Raw genomic sequence first — 25,761 nt, forward strand, 5'->3', positions numbered from 1 at the left:
AACTCCTCAAAGGCCAGTGTCCCTTCACCAGATTCCCTTTATTTACAAACCTATCTCCACTCCTAAGAATGCATCAGGTACAAAGTCAGAATCCAGAGTGCTAGTCACCCTGATACTCCTCAATATAAATATACACGGGTGAGACTCCCTGATTAGGCAGGCAATCATTACCTCAATCAGGGAGCTCATACTCCAAGGAGCCAACCTCATGGGCCTCATTGAGGTCATTATAAATATGCTAACTGTGAAATCTATTTTCCGATTAGCTAGTGATTGAAGATCCCGTTGTTACTGTGTGGTACCAGGGAGAAAGCCCAGACTGCCTACATTAATGGTCAATGTCCGTGGGAAACATGGAGTGTCCTGGCCAATATTTATCCCTCAATCAACATCACTAAAAACTCATTGGGCTGGATCTTCTGTGTTTTGTGGCAGTGGAAATAGCCCGCCAATGGCCAGCGGTGGGATCTTCCAGTCCCGCCAATGTTGCCAGCTTTTTTCCATGGCTCACTCCCTCCACCACCAGGGAACTGGCCAAGTGGGGTCGCCATTGGTGGGACTGATAGATCCCGCCAGCAGGAAGGGCTAGAAAATGTCAGCTATTATCTCGTGTTTGTTTGTGGGAGTTTGCTGTGTACAAATTGGCTGCCATATTTTCTAGAATGCATTAGTGACTACACTTCAAAAGTATTTCATTAGCTGCAAAATGTTTTGAGATCTCTAGAGTCATGAAAGATCCAATATCAATTCAAGTCTTCATTTAATAATCAGTAAGACTTAAGAGATTGTAAACCCTATCCTTGGATGGTTAAATTAGGTCTGTCCATTATCATAAATGTCAGCTCCCCACACTTGTCCCCATTAATCCTAGGATAAGTTTGCATCTTCAGCACTGACAACACCAGAAACCTACAACAGGAAGCCAAGCTTAAATAGAAGCAAAATACTGCAAAAGCCGGAAATGTGAAATGGAGGGCGGGATGTTCTGGCCACGTGCGCCCCAAGACCGGAAATTCCCACCCAAGCTCAATGGACCTTTAAACGGTTCGCCGAATCTTCTGTCCCTCCCGCTACAATTCCCACGGGCGGGTGGGACGGGAAATTGTCGGTCAAACACTAAGAACGTGGGGAAAATTCAGCCAGGTCTGCTGAGCTTTTCCAGCATTTTCTGTTTTGTTTTCAGAAACTCAGGCTTTCTACCCTGCAAGCTCTGCGCTGAAAGGGATAAAGGTGAAGATTTGCCTCCATGTTTGTGCATTTTGCATTTCAGCCACCATATCGTAACGTAACCAATGTTATTTACGGTGTATTAAATCAAGCTTATTGACAGGATTACAAGCAACACAGGCTAGAAGTCACTATTGCCAATAAATGTTGACGAGTGCTGAACACATTTCTATGCCATTCCTCTGCCAGAAACCTCACTGGAGGCATTTACAAGTTGGCATCACCTAAAAATAACAGACGTGAGATTGCCTGACAAACCTGTGGAACATTCGTCCACTATGGTTCGGTAACTACCATGTGCTAATCCTTTAAAAACAGAACAGTTTTAAAATACAGAGGCATCTAAAGACAACAGGAAAATCTGATGTTTCATGTGACCCTTCATCAGGAATCTTGGGTCTCAGATTTTATTTATTTGATATCGGCACATCCTTATCCCTCCCGCAGCGACAAAATGTATTTAAGTCACCGGCCCCATAAGCAGCTAGGCTTGGTTGCTTCAGGGTTGCCATGTGGTCAAACACTGACAGATGATAATAAGGAATGAGCGGTTGTTTGGGATTATTGTAGGTACGCGTGGTAAATAATTTCATATTCACAAACTAACATTGCGTATCTGGAGTTAGATTATTTTGTCAACGCCAGCTACTGCTCCCCTGATGGTGAGCTGCCTGCAAATGGAGAGAATCTCTCATTGGCCTAGTCCTAGATCCTGGGCAAAACCCAAGCTGGCCACTTATGCAGTGACACGTAATGGGTGGCACGGTGGCCCGGTGGTTAGCACTGCTGCCTCACAGCACCAAGGACCCAGATTCGATTCCAGCCTTGTGTGACTGTCTTTGTGGAATTTGCAAGTTCTCCCCGTGTCTGCGTGGGTTTCCTCCGGGTGCTCAGGTTTCCTCCCACAGTCCCAAAGTGAGCGGGTTAGGTTGTTGGGCCATGGTAAATTGTCCCTTAGTGCCCCAAGAAAGATATGTTAGGGGGATTAGCAGGGTAAATAGGTGGAGTTATGGGGATAGGGCCTGGGTAAGATGCTCTGCCAGAGAATCAGTGCAGACTCGATGTGTCGACTGGCCTCCTTCTGCACTGTAGGGATTCTATGATTCTATGAATGCGGCAAGCCTTCCCCAAAGGAAATGATGCAACACTCTCGAGCCAGCAAGTGAGACCCTGGTTGCCTGGATTAAATTCCACCCCGTAAGTCTGATCCCTGATCTGTACTGAGTTTGCTAACAGGGTGATGAGACAGATGTTACAATAGGCCTTCTCTGACTACCCACTTCCAGTTTTTTCATGGGTGGAGAAGACCGGGTTCACTTCATCCCTGCTGTAAAATGTGAAAACTGTGGTGGATTATACAGGTATTCACTGTTTAAAGTATGATCCAATAATGCACTTTGAAAAAATGGAATTTACCTAAATAGTGCTTCTTCTATTTTCATTTTAGTGCATGTGCCAAGGATTGTGTTGTAACTGCACATCCTCAGACTGTTTTCATAATCAGACTTTTGCCTCGCTCTCCATCTCTTATAACTTCTCTCAACTCTCTTTAACTTGCCACCTCTCTCATTCCCTCGCACTCATCCCCACTCCCAACCCCCTCACTCCTTCTAGCTCACCGCTTCTTCCTCCCTCCAACTCGCTGCTTCCCTCTCTTGATGCCCTCACTCCCTTCTCCTCACTATCTCACTCCCTGCTTTCCTCTCCCAACCCACCCTCCCCCTCACTCAGTCGCTCTCTCCTGCTTGCCACATCCCACTCTGTCCCTCTCAATGCTTCCCTCTCTGGATTCCCTCATTCCTCACTCTCACCACCTCGCTTGCCGCTTCACTTCATCATTCCATCCCACTCGCCACCCTACTTGCCGTGCCTCTCTTTGCCACCCTCACAGCGAGTGGGAGGGTGACAAAGTGGGAGACGGTCGGGGGAACAGGAAGTGGCAAACAGGAACGAGTGAGAGGGTCAGGAGAGGCAGTGAATAGGATTTGGAAATCAGCAAACGGAAGGTAAGTTGAGCAGTGAGGTAGTAAGAGTAGTTAAGTTGAAAGAGAATTTTTGACCAGTTAGGTTCTGGGCAGCTAATAGGTTTTAATGTAAAGAATACAAGTCAGAAATGTAACCCACCCTTACTAAAGGTACAGTGTCTCAAATCCAGCTGCCCTAAACCCAGACATTTTTAGAGCACGCCATGCATGAAATTTAATTGAGCAAGATGTGCGGGTTAGGTGGATTGGACATGCTAAGTTGGCCCTTAGTGTCAGGGTGATTAGCAGGGTAAATACATGGTGTTACAGGGGTAGGGCCTGGGTGGGATTGTTGTCAGTGCAGGCTCGATGGGCCGAATGGTCTCTTTCTGCACTGTAGGGATTCTATGATACTAAGATTTTAAAGAATGAACGTACCCGGGGAATTCAGCGAAGTGCTGTATTGGTACGCCAGGCGAGTTATCCTCTTCACCGCTTGCGCGCCGATCAATTCCCGCACCCCAATCCCACCTGACCTGGCACGGCCAGAACCACCCGCCAAGAAATCTGGGAACACCCAAATCTGGCATGGCCTAGATCCTGAGGTTACCGGTTTTGAGACGTTGCACGTGGTTTCTTATGGGAAAGTGATTCCCGTTTAGCACATCTTCAGTTAGCACAATGCTTTTTAGGAACACATTCGGAGTGTTAAATGACCAGTTGCTGTGGCATAATTCTTCCCCTCAATGAGTCAGTACTTATTGCCAAGGCTCTAAACTGACTATAGGCTTAGAGATATCAGCAATGTAATGGCACAGTTCCAGTACAGTTGGTCTATTCAGAGATATGTAATAGGTGTTTGGCCTACAATTTGAGGCAGGTCTCTGCCCTTTAATATTGTCCTTAGAATCTACAAACAAAATGCTTTGCACAAGATGGAAGGATGTGGTTTTTCCCATTAGCGAGAAATACATAAATAATAAAGACAATAATGAAATCTGCCAACAATTCACAATTTTAGCGCAGTGCTCAAGCTTTCCCCAGCCAGCTTTCAGCGCCATAGCTGATGTGTGTCATTTTGTGATTTCCCTCTCCAAGGTCTATTCCCTGTAGAAACACTGCCTGTGGTACCAACATTGGCAATGTCTGCATTTCCCACTTTCTCAATCAGTGGTACCCAAAATATGTACACTGGCTTGACTTGACAGCATGTAGAGGTCTCACCATAAGGTACAAAACGTTAATGTGTCACAAGATCTCTTTCCACCATCTAATCTCAACGTCAATCAGGACAGTCACCTGTGAAATCATAAGATTATCAATTCAAGTCCCACTCCAGAAACTAGACTAGCACTGCAGTGCAGCGCTGAGGGAGTGCTACACTGCAGATGAGGTATTGAGCGAGAGCTTGTCTTCAGTCCAAAGTGCCCATAAAATATCCTATGCAACTATTTCAAAGAGAAGGGGACCTCTCCCCAGTGTCTTGGCCAATGTTAATACCGCAATCAACATAATTAAAAATAGATTATCTGTTCATTACCATATTGCTATTTGCGCGATCTCTCTGTGTGCTAATTCGCTGTCACATGAAATGTATTATATTAATTCTTCTTATAATTTCTCTTTGGTTTTGAAATGCCATGACTATCAGGTGTGATTCAGAAAAGAAGGTCATTCTAGGCACTAATAAAAATAAAATGAGATAAAATAATTTTTAACAGTGATAATGTAAAATTCTTCTGAACCATTACTGTATTATCTCATAGAATCCCTACAGTGCAGAAGGAGACCATTCGGCCCATCGAGTCTGCACCGACCACAATCCCACCCAGGCCCTATTCCCGTAACCCCACATATTTACCCTGCTAATCCCCTGACACTAGGGTCAATATAACACAGCCAATCCATCTAACACGCACATCCTTGAACTGTGGGAGGAAACCGGAGCACCCGAAGGAAACCCACACAAACATGGGGAGAACGTGCAAACTACACAGAGACAGCGACCTGAGGCCAGAATTGAATCCGGGTCCCTGGCGCTGTGAGGCAGCAGTGCTAACCACCGTGCCATCTCCCACACCAGAAGCAATAGCTCAAACGATGGTCTCATTTTTACCCCAGAACTGGCATTGCAGAATATTAAAGGTAATAATTTATGCTACATGTACACCCAAGAGTTGGTGCATTCTAGTCATGACGATAGGCAGTGATCTAACCTCAATTTAAATCCGGTACAACTCAGTCTATCACCTGGTGGCATTGCAATTCTAAATAAATTCCTAAAGATAAGCAAAGATGAGGGAGATTACTTGGCCCACGTGATTCACCCTGTACTGAAATTTGAGATTCTCCCCCAAAACAGCATCTAACTGCCCCATGCAAAACCTAACAGATATTGCTATAGAAAAACATGGATGTTGGCAATATTGAGCAAGTCCGGGAGAGAGAAAGGTTACCATTTCTGGCAGAGTGGTCATCAATCTGGAACATTAACCCAACTTTTCTCTCTAAAGATGCTGTGTGGATTACTCAGTGTTGTCAGCACTGCCTGACTCTATTCCAAATCAGACCAAGTACAGATCATTCTTTTGCAAAGAAGTGCTTCAGTCCTGAAGGTTTCAATTTTCTGAGTCAATCTCACAATTTATCTTTTCCTGAATCTAAAATACCAACTTCTGACGAAAAGTTTTAATCCTTAAATTTCCAAGGAATCATGGTGATTTGGGGTAGACCATTTAGAACAGAGATGAGGAGACATTTCTTCACCCAAAGAGTGGTGAGCCTGTGGAATTCATTACCACAGGAAGTAGTTGATGCCAAAACATTGAATGTATTCAAGAGGCGGCTGGATATAGCACTCGGGACGAATGGGATCAAAGGTTAGGGGAAGAAAGCAGGATTAAGCTACTGAGTTAGACAATCAGCCATGATTGTGATGAATGGTGGAGCAGGCTCGAAGGGCCAAATAGCCCCCTCCTGCTCCTATCTTCTATGTTTTTATGTTTCTTCTCTTGCCCACAGTTCCCAGACAAGGTAAGGAATTTGCATTTATATAGCCCCTTTCATAACTTCAGAATATTTAAGTTGTGAAGCCAATTCTGCACTTTTGAAATGTGGTCACCTAGAATCATAGAATCCCTACAGTGCAGAAGGAGACCATTCGGCCCATCAAGTCTGCACCGACCACAATCCCACCCAGACTCTATCCCCGTAACCCCATGTAATTACCCTAGCTAGTCCCCCCCAACACTAAGGATTAATTTTGCAAGGCCAATCCACCTAACCTGCACATCTTTGGAGTGTGGGAAGAAACCGGAGCACCCGGAGGAAACCCAAGCAGACACGGGGAGAATGTGCAAACTTCGCACAGACGATCACCCAAGGTCGGAATTGAACCCGGGTCCCTGGCGCTGTGAGGCAGCAGTGCTAACCACTGCGCCACCATGCCGCTTTAAAGTGAAGTGTGGTAACCAATTGGCAGCCAGAGAACTCCCATAAAGAGCAATGTGATAAATCCGTTTTCAGATGTAGAATGAGAGATTAATCTCGGACACTGGGGCAGCTGCTCTGCTCTTCATCTAATACTGCTGCGGGATCTTCTTCATCCACCTAAAAGGGTAGACGGGGCTACTCAGTCTCATCTGAAAAGTAGCACCCTTGCCAGTGAAGCACTCACTCAACACTGCTCTGAACATCAGCCTAGGTTATGTGTCAGATCTCTCGAGTGGCATTTGAACACACGAACAAGGCAAGAGTGCGACAAACTGAGCCAAAGCTCATGTATCAGAGATCCTTTATTCAAGAGAAAAGAAATAGAAAGGGATACAGGCTGGAAATGGACAGAGCTGAGACAAGCTCAACAAGACACTAGACTCTGAGCAGAATAGATAAATGAGGCAGCGAAACAGAACCTTAAACAAGGAGAGGGATCAGGTAAAAGTAACATAATCCTGAAGATAAAAGCCATAGCAGTTGGGAGTAAAGGTCAGACAAGGGCACGGAATAAAAGGTAACAAGACAGTTAGTGCACAGATATAGAACATACGTTAAAAACAAAATGACTGGGACAATGAATAAAAATGAAGAAATTTGCTTGTACAGCAATCTGCACTGCATTTGAAGGAAAACAGGCAAACTGGAAGCAACAGTTTGTCGGGAGGAGAGGTGTAGTTCGTAGAACTGCAACTGGTCATGATAAAGAATAGGAAGTTAAATATATCAGATTATAAACTATTTCGAAAGGATAGAGAAGGGAAGGGGTGGGGTACCTGTCCTCATTACAGACAAGAGCAGTACAAAAACGGGACACAACTAACACTGAGATAGAAACAGAATCCATATGGGTTGAGATAAAAGATAAAAAGAAGCATCGAGTTCGTAATATGGGTATTCTAATCGTGTAAGAGAAGGAGAGGAAGAAATTCATGTGAGCAAATCTATGAAATGCATAAAAGAAAAGAATAATAATGGAAGATTCCAACTACCTACAAAGAAATGGATAAAGGGGAAATGAGAATAGGGTTTCTACAGTGTGATCAGGGCCAGTTTCTTATCGAATATAAAATGTGGTGTTTGCACATTCTCTCTGTGTCTGCGTGGGTTTTCTCCGGGTGCTCCGGTTTCCTCCCACAGTCCAAAGATGTGCAGGTTAAGTTGATTGGCTATGATAAATTGACCCTAGTGTCAGGGGAATTAGCAGGGTAAATATGAGGGGTTACGGGGATAGGGCCTGGGTGGGATTGTGGTCAGTGCAGACTCGATGGGCCAAATGGCCTGCTTACGCACTGTAGGGATTCTATGATAAAAGAATCCCAGCAAGAGAAATCATAGAATCCCGACAGTGCAGAAAGAGGCCATTCGGCCCATCAAGTCTGCACTTACGTTTCGATAGAGCATCTTACCCAGGCCTTGTCCTCATAACCCCATGCATTTACCCCACTAATACCTCTAGCCTACACATTTTGGGACTCTAAGGGGCAACTTAGCATGGCCAATCCACCTAACCTGCACATCTTTGGACTAGGGGAGGAAACAGAGCACCCGGAGAAAGCCCATGCAGACACAGAGAACATGCAAACTCCACACAGTCACCGAGGCCGGAATCAAACCCGGGTCCCTGGCGCTGTGAGGCAGCAGTGCTAACCGTTGTGCCAATTGATAAGTCTAGTCATAGGAAATGTATCAGAACAGGTAAGCGTCACAGGTGTAGGGGAACATCCAGGTACAGTGTCTCAAAACTGGCAACCTCAAGCCTAAGTCCATGCCACATTTTGGATCTTGCCACTTCTCAGGTCAAGCGCTTCAGGCCAGGTGGGTCAGGCTGGGTTGGTTCAGGTAGATCTGTCCAAACCAGAGCGGGTGAGTTCAAGGGTCTTCAGGACCACAGGAAAATACAAGCCCACAAAGCTGATAACTAATTGGCGTGCCAATGCAGCACTTGGCCAACCAAGCCAGTAAGTTATATAACACATCTAAAAATAATTGAAATTCATGTATGACAGCTTAAAAAAAGTCTGGTTTTGAACATTGCCAGTTTTAAGGTAGCCGGATTTGAGACACTGTATGTATAATAACGATAAGAATGTAATAAGATTTAAGATCATGATTAAGACAAATACTAAACTGATAAATTGGGAGAACAAAGTAATTGAAGGGATGGGAATAGGCTTGGAATGTTTGATGAACAAATCAAATTTAGAGATGGGAAAACCCCAACTCCAGGTAGGTCACAATCATGCATATTAAAAGAGATTACAGAGGCATTTAATATGTGTGTATATAATATATATATTCACAAGTTAAATGCACACACACATACACAAAACACATGTACGTTTAAAAGAAAAGGAAATAGTCCCAGAGGAATGGTAGATAACTATCTCCCCCTTTAGAACCATAGAACCGTAGAAAATTACAGCTAGGAAACAGGCCTTTTGGCCCTTCTTGTCTGTGCCGAACTATTTTTTGCCTAGTCCCACTGACCTGCACTTGGACCATATCCCTCCACACCCCTCTCATCCATGAACCCGTCCAAGTTTTTCTTAAATGTTAAAAGTAACCCCGCATTTACTATTTTATCCGGCAGCTCATTCCACACTCCCACCACTCTCTGCGTGAAAAAGCCCCCCCAATATTCCCTTTAAACTTTTCTCCTTTCACACTTAACCCATGCCCTCTGGTTTTTTTCTCCCCTAGCCTCAGTGGAAAAAGCCTGCTTGCATTCACTCTCTCTATACCCATCAAAATCTTATACACCTCTATCAAATCTCCCCTCATTCATCTACGCGCCAGGAAATAAAGTCCCAACCTATTCAATCTCTCTCTGTAACTCAGCTTCTCAAGTCCCGGCAACATCCTTGTGAACCTTCTCTGCACTCTTTCAACCTTATTTACATCCTTCCTGTAACTAGGTGACCAAAACTGTACACAATACTCTAAATTCGGCCTCACCAATGCCTTATATAACCTTACCATAACACTCCAACTGTTATACTCGATACTCCGATTTATAAAGGCCAATGTACCAAAGGCACTCTTTACGACCCTATCCACCGGTGACCTCACTTTTAGGGAATTCTGTACCTGTATTCCCAGATCCCTCTGTTCCACTGCACTCTTCAGAGTCCTACCATTTACCTTGTACGTTCTACTTTGGTTTGTCCTTCCAAAGTGCAATATCTCACACTTGTCTGCGTTAAATTCCATTTGCCATTTTTCAGCCCATTTTTCTAGTTGGTCCAAATCCCTCTGCAAGCTTTGAAAACCTTCCTCACTGTCCACTACACCTCCAATCTTTGTATCATCAGCAAACTTGCTGATCCAATTTACCACATTACCATCCAGATCATTGATATAGATGACAAACAACAATGGACCCAACACCGATCCCTGCGGCACACCACCAGTCACAGGCCTCCACTCAGAGAAGCAATCCTCCACAACCACTCTCTGACTTCTTCCAACCATTATTCATGTAAATTGAGTTTGTGTCTTTATATGCCCTGTTTGTGAACAGAATTCCCACTCACCTGAAGAAGGGGCTTGGAGCTCCGAAAGCTTGTATGGTGTTTGCTACCAAATAAACCTGTTGGACTTTAACCTGGTGTTTTGAGACTTCTTACTGTGTTCTTCCATTGAAAGAAGTTTAACAACACCAGGTTAAAGTCCAACAGGTTTATTTGGTAGCAAAAGCCACACAAGCTTTCGGAGCTGCAAGCCTTCTTCAGGTGAGTGGGAATTCTGTTCACAAACAGAGCATATAAAGACAGACTCAATTTACATGAATAATGGTTGGAATGCGAATACTTACAACTAATCAAGTCTTTAAGAAACAAAACAATGTGAGTGGAGAGAGCATCAAGACAGGCTAAAAAGATGTGTATTGTCTCCAGACAAGACAGCCAGTGAAACTCGGCAGGTCCAGGCAACTGTGGGGGTTCTTCCATTGAGCCAGTGTCTAATCCAATTTACTACCTCCCCATGTATACCCAGCGACTGAACCTTCCTAACTAACCTCCCATGAGGTGAAAGATTACTTAAAGATTACATAGAAAAACATCTAGAAAATAAAAATACTGTACAAATTTCTAAAGGAAAGGGAATGCTTGGCAAACCTTATTGAATTATTTAAAGAAGTAACAGAAAGAGTAGAAAGTCGAATCTTAGAATCCCTACAGCGCAAAAAGAGGCCATTTGGCCCATTGAGTCTGCACCAACAACAATCCCACCCAGACCCAATCTCCATAACCCATGCATTTACCCTGCCAATCCCCCTGACACTAAGGAGCAATTTAGCATGGCCAATCAACCTAACCCACCCTTCCTTGGAGTGAGGGAGGAAACCGGAGCATCTGGAGGAAATCCACGCAGGCACAGGGAAAATGTGCAAACTCCACACAGACAGTCACCCAAGTCTGGAATTGAACATGGGTCCCTGAAGCTGTGAAGCAGCTGTGCTAACCACTGTGCCACAGAAAATATTTGAGTTTCAGAAAAGAGCTTTGATAAGATACCATTTATTAGACTTGTGGCTAAGCTAGGGTAGACAGGAAAGACTTGTTTCCCCCTAGCTGAGAGGTCAATTACCAGGAGGCATAGATTTAAGGTGATTGGTAGAAGGATTAAAGGGGACACGAGGAAAAGCCTTTTCACCCAGAGGGTGGTGGATGTCTGGAATTCACTGCCGAAGTTGCTGGTTGAAACTGAAATGCTCAACTTTTTTAAAGGGTTCCTGGATCTACATCTGAAGTGCTGGAACCTGCAACGCTACAAATCAGGTGCTGGGAAGTGGGAATAAAATGAGCGGTTAGTTCCTTTTTTTCCTCTTTTTTGGCCAGAGCAGACACGACGGGCTGAATGGTCTCTTTCTGCACTGTTACTTTTCTGAGGGGTTCTAAGGTCAGAGCGATGCCATGTGGAGTCAGGATACAGAGCAAAGCAGAAAACTAAGCAGGGGCTAAGGGTAGGTATTCAGACTGGCAAAACATGGGAAGCTGTGTTCCACTGGATCACTGCTGTTCCCATTTTGTATTAATAATTCGGTGGTGAAATTGTGGAGGCTGAGGGACAACTTGATAGAGAAATTCAAGATTATCAGAGGGTTTGATAGGCTGGACATATAGACAATGTTGTTGTTTATGGAAGATTCAGAAAACAAAGGTCATCAATTTAAGATTGCAACCAATAAATCCATTGGGGAAATCAGGTGAGATTCCTTTACCCAGTGAATGGTTAAATTATGCCTCAAGGAGTGGTTAAGGTGACTTGCATGGATGCATTTAAAGGGCAGCAAAATAAACCCAAGGAAGAAAGGAATGAAAGGAAATGTGGACAAGGTGGATAAAGAAGATGGGGGGGGATGCTTGTGTGGAGCAAAACACTGCCACAAACCATTCGGATCAATTGGTCCCTTGTAGATTCTGTTGTAACATTGGAATTTGTACTGGTTTACAGGTGAATGTCTTGTTTTGTAGAACAGTTTGCTCTGTTTGCACTTTTGACATAATTGGAGTACAGGACTAATTTCATGGGCTGCATGCAACACTATTTGTGATACCTAATTTGCAATGGGACTTAAGGCAGGAAAGTTCAATGTTACATTTATTCTGATATGATCTTACACATATAGATTAAAGGCAAAATACAGAATTGCCTTTACATAAAGCCACTCACATTATCTAGACATTTCAAAGCACTTTAGAGCCAATGGTCTATTTTTGAAGTGTAGCCACTTTAGTAATGCAGAAAACACCACAGCTAATTTACAACAAGTGCCCACAGCCAGTGATTAAATAATCTGACCAGATAATCTGTATTAGATGTTGATTGTGAGATAATTGTCAGACGGGACACCAGAAGAACCTCTTTTGCATCTAAACAAGAGGACAGACGGAGCCTTGTTTATAATGTGTCATCCAAAAGAAAGAACTTCCTACAGTGTGGCACTCTCCCAGTACCGCACTGAAGTGTCAGCCTGAATTATGTGCTCAGATTTCTGGGAGAGGACCTTGAATTACCAGCATTCTGACTCAGAAGTCAGTGTTACCACTGAGCCACAGTTGACACAAGAAGGATGTGATTTGTTCAGGAAAGATTTCTACATCAATAAAGAATTTTAGACTTGGGGACAGTAAATAATGGGTGTGTAGTGATCTCAAAAATCAGTCATTGCAAATTAATTGGTTTTTTTAAATTCATTCGTGGGACATGGGCGTCACTGGCTGGCCAGCACTTACTGCCCATCCCTTGTTGCCCTTAGAGGGCAGTTGAGAGTCAACCACATTGCTGTGGGTCTGGAATCACAGGTAGGCCAGACCAGGTAAGGATGGCAGATTTACATCCCATTTCAATCTTGCTACAGTTGTAAAGGACTGTGGTGAGACCACACCTGCAGCATTTCGTGGCGTTTTGGGTTCCATTAAGGATAGCCTTGCTTTGAAGACGGTACACTGAAGGTTCACTAGACCCGTCCCTCAAATGACAGCTTTTCCCATAGTGAAGGGTTGTGTAAATCGGGCCTATACTCTGTGGAGTTTAGAAGAATTAAGAGGTGATGCCATTGAGACATACAAAATTTGGAAGACAATTGTCGGGATAGATACTGAGAGGTTGCTTCCTCTGACTGGGGAATATAGAACTCAGGCCTCAGGATAAATGATTAGGACTGAGATGAAGAGAAATTTCTCCACTCAAATGATTGTGAAGCTTTGGAATTGTCTACCTCAAGAGGGATGTAGATGCTTCCATCATTGAGCATATTCAAGGCTGAGAAAGATATATTTTTGGCATTTCAGGGAATCAAGGGATATAGAGATGCCAGGCAAGCAAGTGGAGTTGAAGCAGAGGATCGGTCAAAATCATACTGAGTTGTGGAGCAGGCTCAAGGGAACATATGGTCTACTCCTGAGCATATCACTTACATTCTTAAGACCACAGCTTTCTTTGCATGGGCAGAAAGGAAGGTTGAAAATTCTGTGTGTCAACTGTTCAATATGACATACACTGCACAGCTTTGAATGTTCATAAATACCGCAATCTCATCTAATTGTACTCAATTTTGTTTTATTCCTTCAAGAAATAAGAATATCATTGGCAAGGCAAGCACTTGCTGTCCATCCCTAATTGCAATTGAGAAAGCCACCTCCTGAACCACTGCAGCCTATCTGGCATTGGTACACACACAGTTCTGTTAAGAACAGAGTTCCAGGGTTTTGATCCAGCTGCATAGAAGGAACCACAATATAGTTTCTAGTCAGTGTGTGACTTAGAGGTGAACTTGCAGGTGGTGGTATTGCCATGCATCTGCTGCCCTTAAATGTCTTGATGGAACAGGTCACAGATTTAGAATCATAGAATCTCTACAGTGCAGAAGGAGACCATTCTGCACGAACTCTCCAACAGAGCATCTCACACAGGCCCTATCTCTGTAAACCGCTATCTATTTATCCCGCTAATCCCCCTAACCTACACATCTTGGGACACTAAGGGGCAATTTAGCATGGTCAATCCACCTAAGCTGCACATCTTTGGATTGTGGGAGGAAACTGGAGCACCCGAAGGAAACCCACGCAGACACGGGGAGAATGTACAAACTCCACACAGTCACCCAAGGCCGGAATCGAACCCGGGTCCCTGCTACTGTGAGGCAGCAGTGCTAACCACTGTGCCACCGGAAGGTACAGTTGGAGGAGGCTTGGCAGGCTGTGGCAGTACATCTTGCATATTGTACACCATACTGCCATTGTGTGTCAGTGGTGGATGGAGTTTAGTTTTAAAGTTTATTTATTCATGTCACAAGTAGGCTCACATTAACACTGCAATGAAGTTACTGTGAAAATCCCCTATCGCCACACTCTGGCACCTATTCGGGTACACTGAGGGAGAATTTAGCTTGGTCAATGCACCTAACTGCACATCTTTCAGACCGTGGGAGGAAACTGGAGCACCCGGAGGAAACCCACGCAGACACGGGGAGAATGTGCAGACTCCACACAGTCAGTGACCCAAGCTAGGAATCGAACCCAGGTCCCTGGTGGTGTGAGGCAGCAGTGCTAACCACTGTGCCGCCACAGCGGTGGTGAATGGAGTGCTGACAAAATGGACGGCTTTGTCCCGGATGGAATGGAGCTGCTTGAATGTTGCTGGAGCTGCACCTTTCTAATTCCCAATAAGGCTGTTGTTTAAAACTGGTGAGTGGAGAGGGGGGGAGGGAGGGGTTGGCGAGGAGGAAGAGTGCACCTCCTCAAACTCTGAAAGGAACATCAGGTCAGGATGAACCAAACTACATTAGCACAAACGTCTTGTTGTCCTTTATCCAGGGTTCACAATATCAACAGCTGAATGTAAATCATGCATATCAGATGCCATATTTGCATAACCCACTGCATCCAACCTGCTGAGCTGTTGCTGAATGACAAACTCCTGCTTAGATTACCCTTGGCTGAAAGCGCCCAGAATTTCACCAGTATGTTTCCGCTGTACACTTTCTTTGAAGAGTCATCAGTTTAATTTTTAATTGTAGGAGTCAGGTATGATCATTTGATCATTTCTTTGATGAGATTTCCTATTAATTGATGCCAGGCTGCTGTGTAGAAGGCAGCTTTCCCTTTGGAGCTGAGCCAGTCAAGTTCAAATAGATCCAGCTTCAATACTCTGATCAATACAAAGTTTAGTTGATCTCAGACAGAACTGAAGTTCAATACAGCACAACACTCATTCAATAGGATGGGGAAAAATCAGACGCCTGGCACACTGACTTCTGGAGAATGCACATGTGTGGATATTTTTAAAATCATTTCCACTATGTGGGAATTGTAGGCAAGACTGTTCGTCCCGAATTGCTCTGGTTTAATACAACTTATGATGTGGAGATGCCGGCGTTAGACTGGGGTAAGCACAGTAAGAAGTCTCACAACACCAGGTTAAAGTCCAACAGGTTAATGTCCAACAATACAACTTAGCCATTCGCTCAGCCACTTCAGATCAAACGAGCTGGGGTTGAGACTGGAGTCATACAGAGGCCCAACCTTCCCCTGAAGGACATTTGTAAACCATTTGATTGTTTTTATGGCAATCTCACAAAATCACAATATCCTTTCATAACAAAAACTGAGTTCAACTTCTCAAACTGTCTTGTCGGGATTTGAATTCTACGCTCCCTGGATTACCAGAACAGTAAGATAACCATTACATCGCTACGCACTTAATGGATGTTGGGATGATGGGAGTCTGGCTGTACCTCCAGGTTCACAATAACCTGAGCCCCCCTACCCTGAGGTGCATACAATGGGCACTTGGCAGGAGATTCCCAAGTGCGCGGGCCACCCTCACATCTGGCTCCCAACATGAAGCAGAACATTTGGAGTGGAATGGGAGAAATGTTTGGGGGCATGGGGAGGGGGGCAGAAATACAATATTAAAGATTTTTTAAAAGTCACCCATTTCATATTCCACTGCAGGTGCTTTTTTAATTCATCCAAATACTAATATTTGGAACGACCATTACCCCACTACCCTGGGGCCACTTTCAGTCTGTTTGCACACTGGGGGAACAGCATCTGAAGCTCACAGCAGAGCAGGGGTCACTCATCCCCCACCCCCCCAGGACAGAGGGTCTGCCTCTCCTCCACTCTGTTTCAGAGGGGATTTTGACTGAAGCTGGAGACCCTACCAATTGGGTGACCTGGGGAAGATACTCACACGTTTGGAAATCTGAGCTGGGGGGATTGGGGGAGAATGATTTTCAAATAGCTCATCTAGGTTCCAAATCATCAGTGTCTGCAATCCCCTCCTTATCGACACGGCAGTATATTAATGAGCAAAAAGAAAGGACGAAGGAACTGTAGGTATTTGAGGTTAAAATTCATTTCCTGCACTGATTTTTAAATTGTCCCCATCAAGCAATCAGAGAATTTAACCCCACTGAGGTGAATTCTCTCCCCTCCCTCTTTATTTTAAAGACAGCCCCAGGTATTTCAGGGTGAGGGCTCACTCAAATACTGCAGGAACCCCCAAATTACTCCAATCGCCGTGATATTTCTGCCTGAAGATAGGGGGAACAGTGACTGGATTGATCCTCCATCATTCTCCCTGCTCCCTTTAACCCTTAACAAGATCAGGAGAGCAGAGTGCAGAAAATAAATAAGAGGAACAACTAGCCAGGGTAAACACATGGGGTTATGGGGATAGGAGCTGGTTCCAGATCTAGATCTTTGCACACACAGCTGAAGGGGGAATGCGTCTGACTGAATTGTAAACACATAACACGTACAGAAATCCCGGCCTCAGCCTCTTGTTACACACCCTGTTGACAATACCAACAGGATTGCTGAAATCCACACGTCCTCGTCAATTTCAGCCGCTGAAACTCCCCGATTGAGGCCGGCAGCACAAAAAATAGAGTGGGGGGAGGCTGAAGATTCAAGGTAACATCAAAAGCAATCCTCTCCCCCCCCCCCCCCCCAACCCCCTCAGGGTGAACGCTGCAATGGATGGCATTGCCATTGCCTCTGGCTCTCCACCCCAGTCATTGTTCAGTTCAACACGGATCCTTTTTTGCACTGGACCCGGGGCTCTCTGTCTCCCGCACTGCCCACAAAGAGAAGGGTCATTGTGCAGTAGAAATGAATGTGCATCCAGATCCTTTCTCTCTCTCTCTCTCTCTCTCCCACACCCCTCTCTCGTTTTCTAACTAACCGCCCAGCGATGCAGTCTGGCGCCTGGGAAAGGCAAGAATCGTATTCCCTCCCCATTCCCCCCCTCTCTCTCTCTCCCCCCATTCTCCCTCCCCATTCCCCCTCTCTCCATCCCCCCTCTCTCCCCTCCCCCTTTCCCCCTCTCCCTTTCCCTCTCCTTTCCCCATTCCCCCTCTCCCTCCCCTTTCCCCATTTCCCCTCTCCATTCCCCTTCTCCCTCTCCCCATGTTGCATTCAGATGTACTCACCCCGCGGGGCTGAGACCTGCAGTGCCTTGGACAGGGCAGCCCGCACACTGGAAGCCAGCAAGCACAGCAGAGTGAAGCTCAAAGCCGCAAGAGGTGGCATCATGACAGGGACATCACTGGAGAGGGTCTCTCAGAGCTCAGCCACCCCTCCACATCGCCTGCAGCACGCCGAGGCTGCTTCAGCCCCGAATCCTCCAGCCCAGCGCCACCTCCCCCAGCACACTCTGCCTCCCCCCTCCCCGTCACTCCAGCCGCATCAAGCTCGCAAATCGCGTAATGGTTTGTTTTAGTGTCTTGAGAGGTAAGGGAGGAGGAGGGGGGGAAATCCCACATTCACTCCCAGCGCCATCCTCTGTCCCACTCTGGCATAGCGGCGACCAGCATCCTTGAAAAGAAAATGCTCTTGCTTAATTTCCATTTCTCAACAAGGCTGCTTTGAATAAGGTGTCGAATTATGGTGATGGAATTTGAGTTGGATTCCCCTTGGGATGGGAATGGGCTCTAAAGTGTCAGTCACGAAGGTTCATAAGTTCGATTTGATTTGATTTAAAGTTAATTTATTAGTCACAAGTAGGCATACATTAACACTGCAAAGAAGTTACTGTGAAATTCCCCTGGTCGCCACACTCTGGCGCCTGTTTGGGTCACTGCACCTAACCAGCACGTCTTTCAGACTGTGGGAGGAAACCAGAGCACCCGGAGGAAACCCACGCAGGCACGGGGAGAACGTGCAAACTCCACACAGACAGTGACCCAAGCAAGGAATTGGACCCGGGTCCCTGGTGCAGTGAGGCAGCAGTGCTAACCACTGTGCCACCATGCCGCCCTATCTATTTATTATTGTCACATGTATTGGTATACAGTGAAAAGTATTGTTTCTTACACGCTATGCATACAAAACATACTGTTCAGAGAGTACATAGTGGAGAAGAAAAGAAGAGGTTGCAGAATGTAGTGTTACAGTCATAGCTGTTGTTGTTGTTCGTCCATCACCATTGATGAGGACCTCGACACCATTAGTCATTATGAGGCTGGATGCGGTGTGTCCGAAGATGACTGATCAGGCTAATTCGGGCACAGAATGTCCTGGCACATATTGGGCAAACTTGTGTAGGTGCTGTAGTTGTTGCGCTGGTGGCTGTGGACTTGCGCATCTCACGCTTAAGTTGTGCTTCAGCATTGCACCTTGCTTCATAAGCTTGACAGACCTTGTGGATGAGGCAGCGCCAGGTAGGGTGGTTTTGTGCCAGCGTTTCCCAGGTGGTCGTGTCTATGTCAAGCGACTTCAGGGAGGCCTTGAGTGTGTCTTTGTAATGTTTCTTCTGCCCTCCATGCGAGCGTCTGCCAGCAGAGAGTTCCCCAAAAAGGAGCTGCTTGGGTATGCGCTCGTCCGGCATACGGATGACATGACCTGCCCACCGGGTCTGTGTTCTCATCAGCAGTGTGTGGACTGATGGTAGACTTGCTCTAGAGAGAACTTCAGTGTCTGGTACTTTGTCTTGCCATCTGATGCGTAATATTCTGCGAAGACAAGTCATGTGGAAATGATTGAGCTGTCTTGCATGCCTTCGATACACAGTCCACGTTTCACAGGCGTACAGGGGGGTAGCTAGGGTGTAGAGAAAGATCAACTTAATATAAAGTAGGTTCATTCAAAAGTCTGATGGCAGCAGGGAAGGAGCGGTTCTTGATTTGGTTGGTACGTGAACTCAAACTTTTGTATCTTTTTCCCAATGGATGAAGATGGAAGCGAGAATGTCCGGGGTGCGTGGGGTCTTTGATTATGCTGGCTGCTTTTCCGAGGCAGCGGGAAGTGTAGACAGAGTCAATGGATGGGAGGCTGGTTTGCGTGATGGACTGGGCTACATTCACAACCCTTTGTAGTTTCTTGTGAGCTTGGACAGAGTAGGAGCTGTGATACATCCGGAAAGGATGCTTTCTATGATGTATCTGTAAAAATTGGTGGGAATCATAGTAGACATGCTGAATTTCCTTAGTCTCCTGAGAAAGTAGAGGAGTTGGTGGGCTCTTTTTTTGATTTGAAGGTAAGGGGTAGAAGATTTAGGGGGGATGTGAAGAAAACCTTTTTTACCCAGAGGGTGGTGATGGTCCGGAATGCGCTGCTTGGGAGGGTGGTAGAGGCAGGATGCCTCACATCCTTTAAAAAGTATCCGGATAAGCATTTGGCACATCGTAACATTCAGGGCTATGGGCCAAGTGCTGGCAGATGGGGTTAGGTGGGATTTCAGGTGTTTCTAATGGGTTAGTGTAGGCTCAATGGGCCAAAGGGCCTCTTCTGTGGTATATGATTCGATGATTCTATGGTAAAGAGCAATTCTTCCCATTGGAGGGCTTACTTTTTTGTGTCAACTCTCTTCACGTCCAGACAAAGAACAAAGAACAAAGAACAATACAGCACAGGAACAGGCCCTTCGGCCCTCCAAGCCTGCACCGCTCATGTGCCCAACTAGACCATTCTTTTGTATCCCTCTATTCCCAGTCTGTTCATGTGGCTATCTAGATAAGTCTTAAACGATCCCAGCGTGTCCCCCTCAATCACCTTCCTTGGCAGTGCATTCCAGGCCTCCACCATCCTCTGTGTAAAATACGTCCCCCTGACATCTGTGTTGAACCTTGCCCCCCTCACCTTGAACCCGTGACCCCTTGTGTTCGTCACCTCTGACCTGGGAAAAAGCTTCCCACTGTTCACCCTATCTATGCCCTTCATAATTTTATACACCTCTATTAGGTCGCCCCTCATCCTCCGTCTTTCCAGGGAGAACAACCCCAGTTTACCCAATCTCTCCTCATAGCTAAGACCCTCCACACCAGGCAACATCCTGGTAAACCTTCTCTGTACTCTCTCCAAAGCCTCCACGTCCTTCTGGTAGTGTGGCGACCAGAACTGGACGCAGTATTCCAAATGTGGCCTAACCAACGTTCTATACAGCTGCAACATCATATGCCAACTTTTATATTCTATGCCCCGTCCAATAAAGGTAAGCATGCCATATGCCTTCTTCACCACCCTCTCCACCTGTGCTGCCACCTTTAAGGATCTGTGGACTTGTACACCCAGGTCCCCCTATGTGTCTATACTCCTGATGGTTCTGCCATTTATTGTATAGCTCCCCCTTACATTAGATCTACCGAAATGCATCACTTCGCATTTATCTAGATTAAATTCCATCTGCCATTTCTCCGCCCAATGTTCCAGCCTATCTATATCCTGCTGTATTCTCTGACAATGTTCATCACTATCCACAACTGCAGCAATCTTTGTGTCGTCCGCAAACTTACTGATCACACCAGCTACATCTTCCTCCAAATCATTTATATATATCACAAACAGCAGAGGTCACAGTACAGAGCCCTGCGGAACACCACTGGTCACAGACCTCCAACCGGAAAAAGACCCCTCCACTGTTACCCTCTGTCTTCTATGGCTAAGCCAGTTCTCCACCCATCTAGCTAGCTCACCTTGTATCCCGCGAGTGGGACTCAAACCCAGAGCTTCTGGCTCAGAGGCAGGGACACTACCCATTGTGCCGCAAGACCACCAATCTTCTATACTCAATAGAATTTTCAGCACTGAAGATAGAGGCCGGAAGTGTCCGGCTATTCACGCCGGCAGGATTCTCCAGTCCCACCGGCAGCACACCCCCGCTCGCGGGGTGACATCAATGGGAATTCCCATTGACAGCGGTGGGACCAGATAATCCCGCTGCTAGCAAACATCACGCCATCTCCCACTGGCGGGAAGCACACGGCTGGGAGGCCGGAGAATCTCAGCCAGAATGTTTGACATTCCATTTGTTTGACAAACGCACCATGCAATGGAACACATTTTGATGAAATACTCATCAGCTTGGGTGTGGCATCTCATGAGACAAAGACGGTCTGCTTTCAAAAACTTAATCAAATCTAAAACTAACGTCACATCTATCTGCCAGCATTTTAATGATTGAAGTAACATTAACAGCAAATGAATTGTGGGTGTAAAAGCCAATATCCATGGGACCTGTATCCCTCTTTTCCTCAATAACCACAATACCACGCCCTCCAGTTCCTCATTACCAAGGACGTTCATTCTCTGTGACCAGGATTGCATTATTCGTTCCCTCCCAGCCGCTTCCATTGTTTGCCCCATTCTATCTGGGAATTCAGGACAACAGCAACGTTGATCTGCATTTACGTAGCATCTTCTGTGTTACTGAAGTAATTCACTGAGGCAGGAAAATGGAAAAACAGAAGCCAAGCCAAAGGAGGAACGATTAAGTTATTAAGACCAATTGTTTGGATGAAAAGTTGGATAGAAAGGAGGCTCTTGAGGGCGATAAGGGAAGTGAAGAGATGGAAGGATTTGAGAGGATGTAGAGAGTACATTTCCTAGGCAGCTAAAATCATAACCACCAAGGAATAGGGGGAGAGTAGTAGGGGTTGATCAAGAGCTTGCGTCAGGAATGGAGATGGGAATGTTGCAATGGAAGAGGTTACAGAGCTAGAGAGAGAAAATGTCTGTGTGGAGTTTGCACATTCTCCTTGTGTCTGCGTGGGTTTCCTCCGGGTGCTCTGGTTTCCTTCCATGGTCCAAAGATGTGCGGGTTAGGTTGATTGGCCATGCTAAATTGCCCCTTAGTGTCAGGGGGACTAGCTAGGGTAAATGCATGGACTAATGGGGATAGGGCCTGGGTGGGACTGCAGTCGATGCAGACACGATGGGCTGAATGGCCTCCTTCTGCACTGTAGGATTCTATGATAATGCCATGAAAGGATTTAAATATGAGGATGAGAATTTTAAATTTAAGGCAATGGGGATCAGGATTAAATGTGGGTCAGTGCTGAGTGCTTCTTGCTGCAGGATACTGTATAGCAACATAGAAATCCTACAGTGCAAAAGGAGGCCATTCAGCCCATCAAGTCTGCACCGACTTTTAAGGGGCATCTTGGCAAATGCATGAATCGGTTGGGAATGGAGGGATATGGTCCCCGAAAGGGTAGAGGGTTTTGGTTCAGTCGGGCAGCATGATTGCTGCAGGCTTGGAGGACCGAAGGGCCTGTTCCTCTTTGGAAATTTTCTTTGTTCTTTGACAACAATCACACCCAGGCCCTATCCCCGTAATCCCACATATGTACGCCACTAATCACTCTAACCTACGCATCCCTGGACACTAAGGGGCAATTTAGCGTGACCCAATGCACCTAACCCGCACATCTTTGGACTGTGGGAGGAAACCGGAGCACCCGGAGGAAACGCACGCAGACACGGGGAGAATGTGCAAACTCCACACAGACAGTGACCCAAGCCGGGAATTGAACCCGGGTCCCTGGCGCTATGAGGCAGCAGTGCTAACCGCTAACCAGTGCAATATGAGCAATGGAGTTTTAATGAACTGAAGTTTATACAGGGTGGAGAAGGGGAGGTTGGCTGTGATTTCAGCAACTTGCGTAGAAATACATTTCCCAATGAGGAGTCACTGATTAGTAATCAGGATTGGAAATGTTGCTTTATTTCACACATTCTTTTCCACTGAAACACTGATGTCAATTGATATTTATGCAATTAAGATTGATATTAACTACCTCAGCATTTACCATTCCATCCTAAATATATATATTTCTTTATTCTTTCATGGGACGTGGGTGTTGCTGGCTGGGCCGGCATTTGTTGTCCACCCCTAATTGCCCTTGAACTGAGCTCAGAGGGCAGCTAAGAGTCATCCACATTCCTGTGGATCTGGAGTCACACGTCGGCCAGACTAGCGAAGGATGGCAGCTTGCCTTCCCTAAGGGGCATTAGTGAATCAGGTGGGATTTTGCAACAACCAATGATAGTTTCCTGGTGACTGGCTTTATATTCCAGACTTACAATTTGAATTCAAATTCCACCAGCTGCCATGGTGGGATTTGAACTCATGTGCCCGGATAAGCACTAACCTGGGCCTCTGGATAACCAGTGACACGACCGTGACATCTCCCTCAAATATGAACCAATAATTGAGTAGCAGAATCTTTGGCTGAATGTGCTCCGACACGTTATAGGCCTCATGCTCCTTAGTTTTCAATAAATATAGGGTTAATCATAGAGCTACCTGCGGTCAAGGTCTTCTATGAATCAGGTTTGAAAGTACCTAACCTGTACAAATTTGGAGGAGATCGAGAACCTAGTTCTATATAACTGTGGAAAATAGCTGAAGGAAACATAGAAACATAGAAGATAGGAGCAGGAGGAGGCCATTGGCTCTTCGAGTCTGCTCCGTCATTCATTACAATCATGGCCGTTCGTCCAACTCAATAGCCTAATCCTGTTATTTCCCCATACCCTTTGATCCCATTCGCCCCAAGTGCTGTATCCAGCCGCCTCTTGAGTACACTCTATGTTTTGGCATCAACTACTTCCTGTGGTAATGAATTCCACAGGCTCACCACTCTTTGGGTGAAGATATGTCTCCTCACCTCTGTCCTAAATGGTCTACCCTGAATCCCCAGACTGTCACCCCTGGTTCTGGACTCCCCCACCATCGGGAATATCCTCCCTACAGCACAAGAGGCAACTTCATCAAGGGGGCTTTCCAAGGCCATTCACAGTTGCGAAAATTGGAGTACATTTTTGACTGACAAGGAGAGCCCCTCAACATGTAACTAAGACTTGCATAAAAAAATTTACAGTCCCAAAGTACTCTACATCCAATAATTTACTGGTCTTGAGAACAGGAACTGCTCTCTTTGGCTGTTTTCATTATTTAATCCCTCCCCCTCCCATTCCCCTGGCTTCCTACCATCGACCCTATAATAGACCTTTCCCCCCTCATTCTTTCTGCTCCCTCACCCATTCTGCTGACTTAGAAACTCTTTTATTTCTGTATTTCTTCAGCTCTGATGAGATATCATCAACCTGAGATGTCACATCAGGAGATACTAGGTAACCAAAGCTTTTTCTTGAGGAGCAAAGGGTGGAGGGGAAGTGAAGAGTCAGAAAGGGAATTTCCAAGCTTAGAGGACAGACAACTGAAGCCACCACCATCAATAGTGAAGCAATTCAAATAGGGGGTTATTTAAGGGGCAAGAATTAAGGAAACACAGCAACCTCTGGAAGCGATTACAGAGATAAGGAGGGCAAGACCAAGGAACGAGTTGAAAATGAGGATGAGAATGTTAAAAGCAAATTTTTTTTGTTTATATATCCAATTCAATCCAATCAAAGTCCAATTCAGAGTCTCATCAAGTGAGACATTCCCGATCCAAGCTGACAAGACACGGCTCTCACCTCCTGTCTTGGGCTTGATCTACATGATCCAAGCTGATTGGAGTAGGCATTGCATCTCCTCCAAGGCTTGATCTCATTTGCATCTGAGCCAAAAGGCCGAGATGCCGCTTTAAAAAATTGCCTCAAATGAAGTCACAATGTAACCTAATGACTTCAACCAAGTACAGCATGTCGATACTACACTTGATCTTAGCCAATAGACCGAGAAGCGATGTTAAAAGCAAATTACTGCGGATGCTGGAATCTGAAACCAAAAGAGAAAATGCTGGAAGGGTGTGAATGGTCAAACCCTTTATTCTCTCTGCGGACTGCCATTAGCAGTCTTTTCCCCTGGTTTCTGTGGCTATGACCCATCTTTCATTCCTTCCCCCTGCAGTATAAATATCTCTCACTTTCTCTGCCTTTTAGCTTTGACAACGGGTCATCTGGACTCAAAACGCCAGCTCTTTTCTCTCCTTACAGATGCTGCCTGACCTGTTGCGATTTTCTAGTGTTTTCTCTCATGAGAATGTTAAAATTGAGGTTTGCTTTACTGGGAGTAAAGTGTGGGTCGGTGAGCACAGGAGGGGTGAATGGACAGGACAGGGTGAAAAGTGTTTTAGGGTGATGTCAAGTTTACACTGGATACCATCCAACGTGGTAGAATAGTCACGTCTCGAGATAATAAAGACATGGACAAGCTTGGATGAGCTGAGGAGAGACAAAGTCAGGCGATGTTACGGAGGTGTAAATAGGCAGTCTTCATGAGGGCACAGATATGCAGTTGGAAGCTCATCTCTTGGCAAATACGACACTAAGTTTGCAAACAGCCTGGTTCAGCCTTTGGCAGCTGTCAGGAAAATGGGTTGGAGTCAATGACAAGG

At 45.6% G+C, this 25,761-nt stretch overlaps 1 protein-coding gene and 1 non-coding gene across 2 annotated transcripts in view; both read right to left on the minus strand.

Annotated features, from left to right (window-relative positions):
• fam171a2a (family with sequence similarity 171 member A2a) overlaps positions 1-17,835 on the minus strand; it is a 311,859-nt gene extending 294,024 nt beyond the window's left edge. Inside the window, exon 1 of the mRNA XM_078223812.1 lies at positions 17,632-17,835. Within this exon, the coding sequence (XP_078079938.1) occupies positions 17,632-17,734 (103 nt within the window). The 5' untranslated portion in view covers positions 17,735-17,835. The remainder of the gene's footprint in view (positions 1-17,631) is intronic.
• Positions 17,836-24,921: 7,086 nt separating this feature from the next.
• LOC144501013 (U2 spliceosomal RNA) lies at positions 24,922-25,111 on the minus strand. The gene has a single exon (XR_013499027.1). It is a non-coding gene; the product is annotated as a U2 spliceosomal RNA (small nuclear RNA).
• Between the last annotated feature and the right edge of the window lie 650 nt (positions 25,112-25,761).

Source organism: Mustelus asterias, chromosome 11, assembly GCF_964213995.1.
Source record: "Mustelus asterias chromosome 11, sMusAst1.hap1.1, whole genome shotgun sequence".
In the NCBI taxonomy this organism is placed as follows: domain Eukaryota; kingdom Metazoa; phylum Chordata; class Chondrichthyes; order Carcharhiniformes; family Triakidae; genus Mustelus; species Mustelus asterias.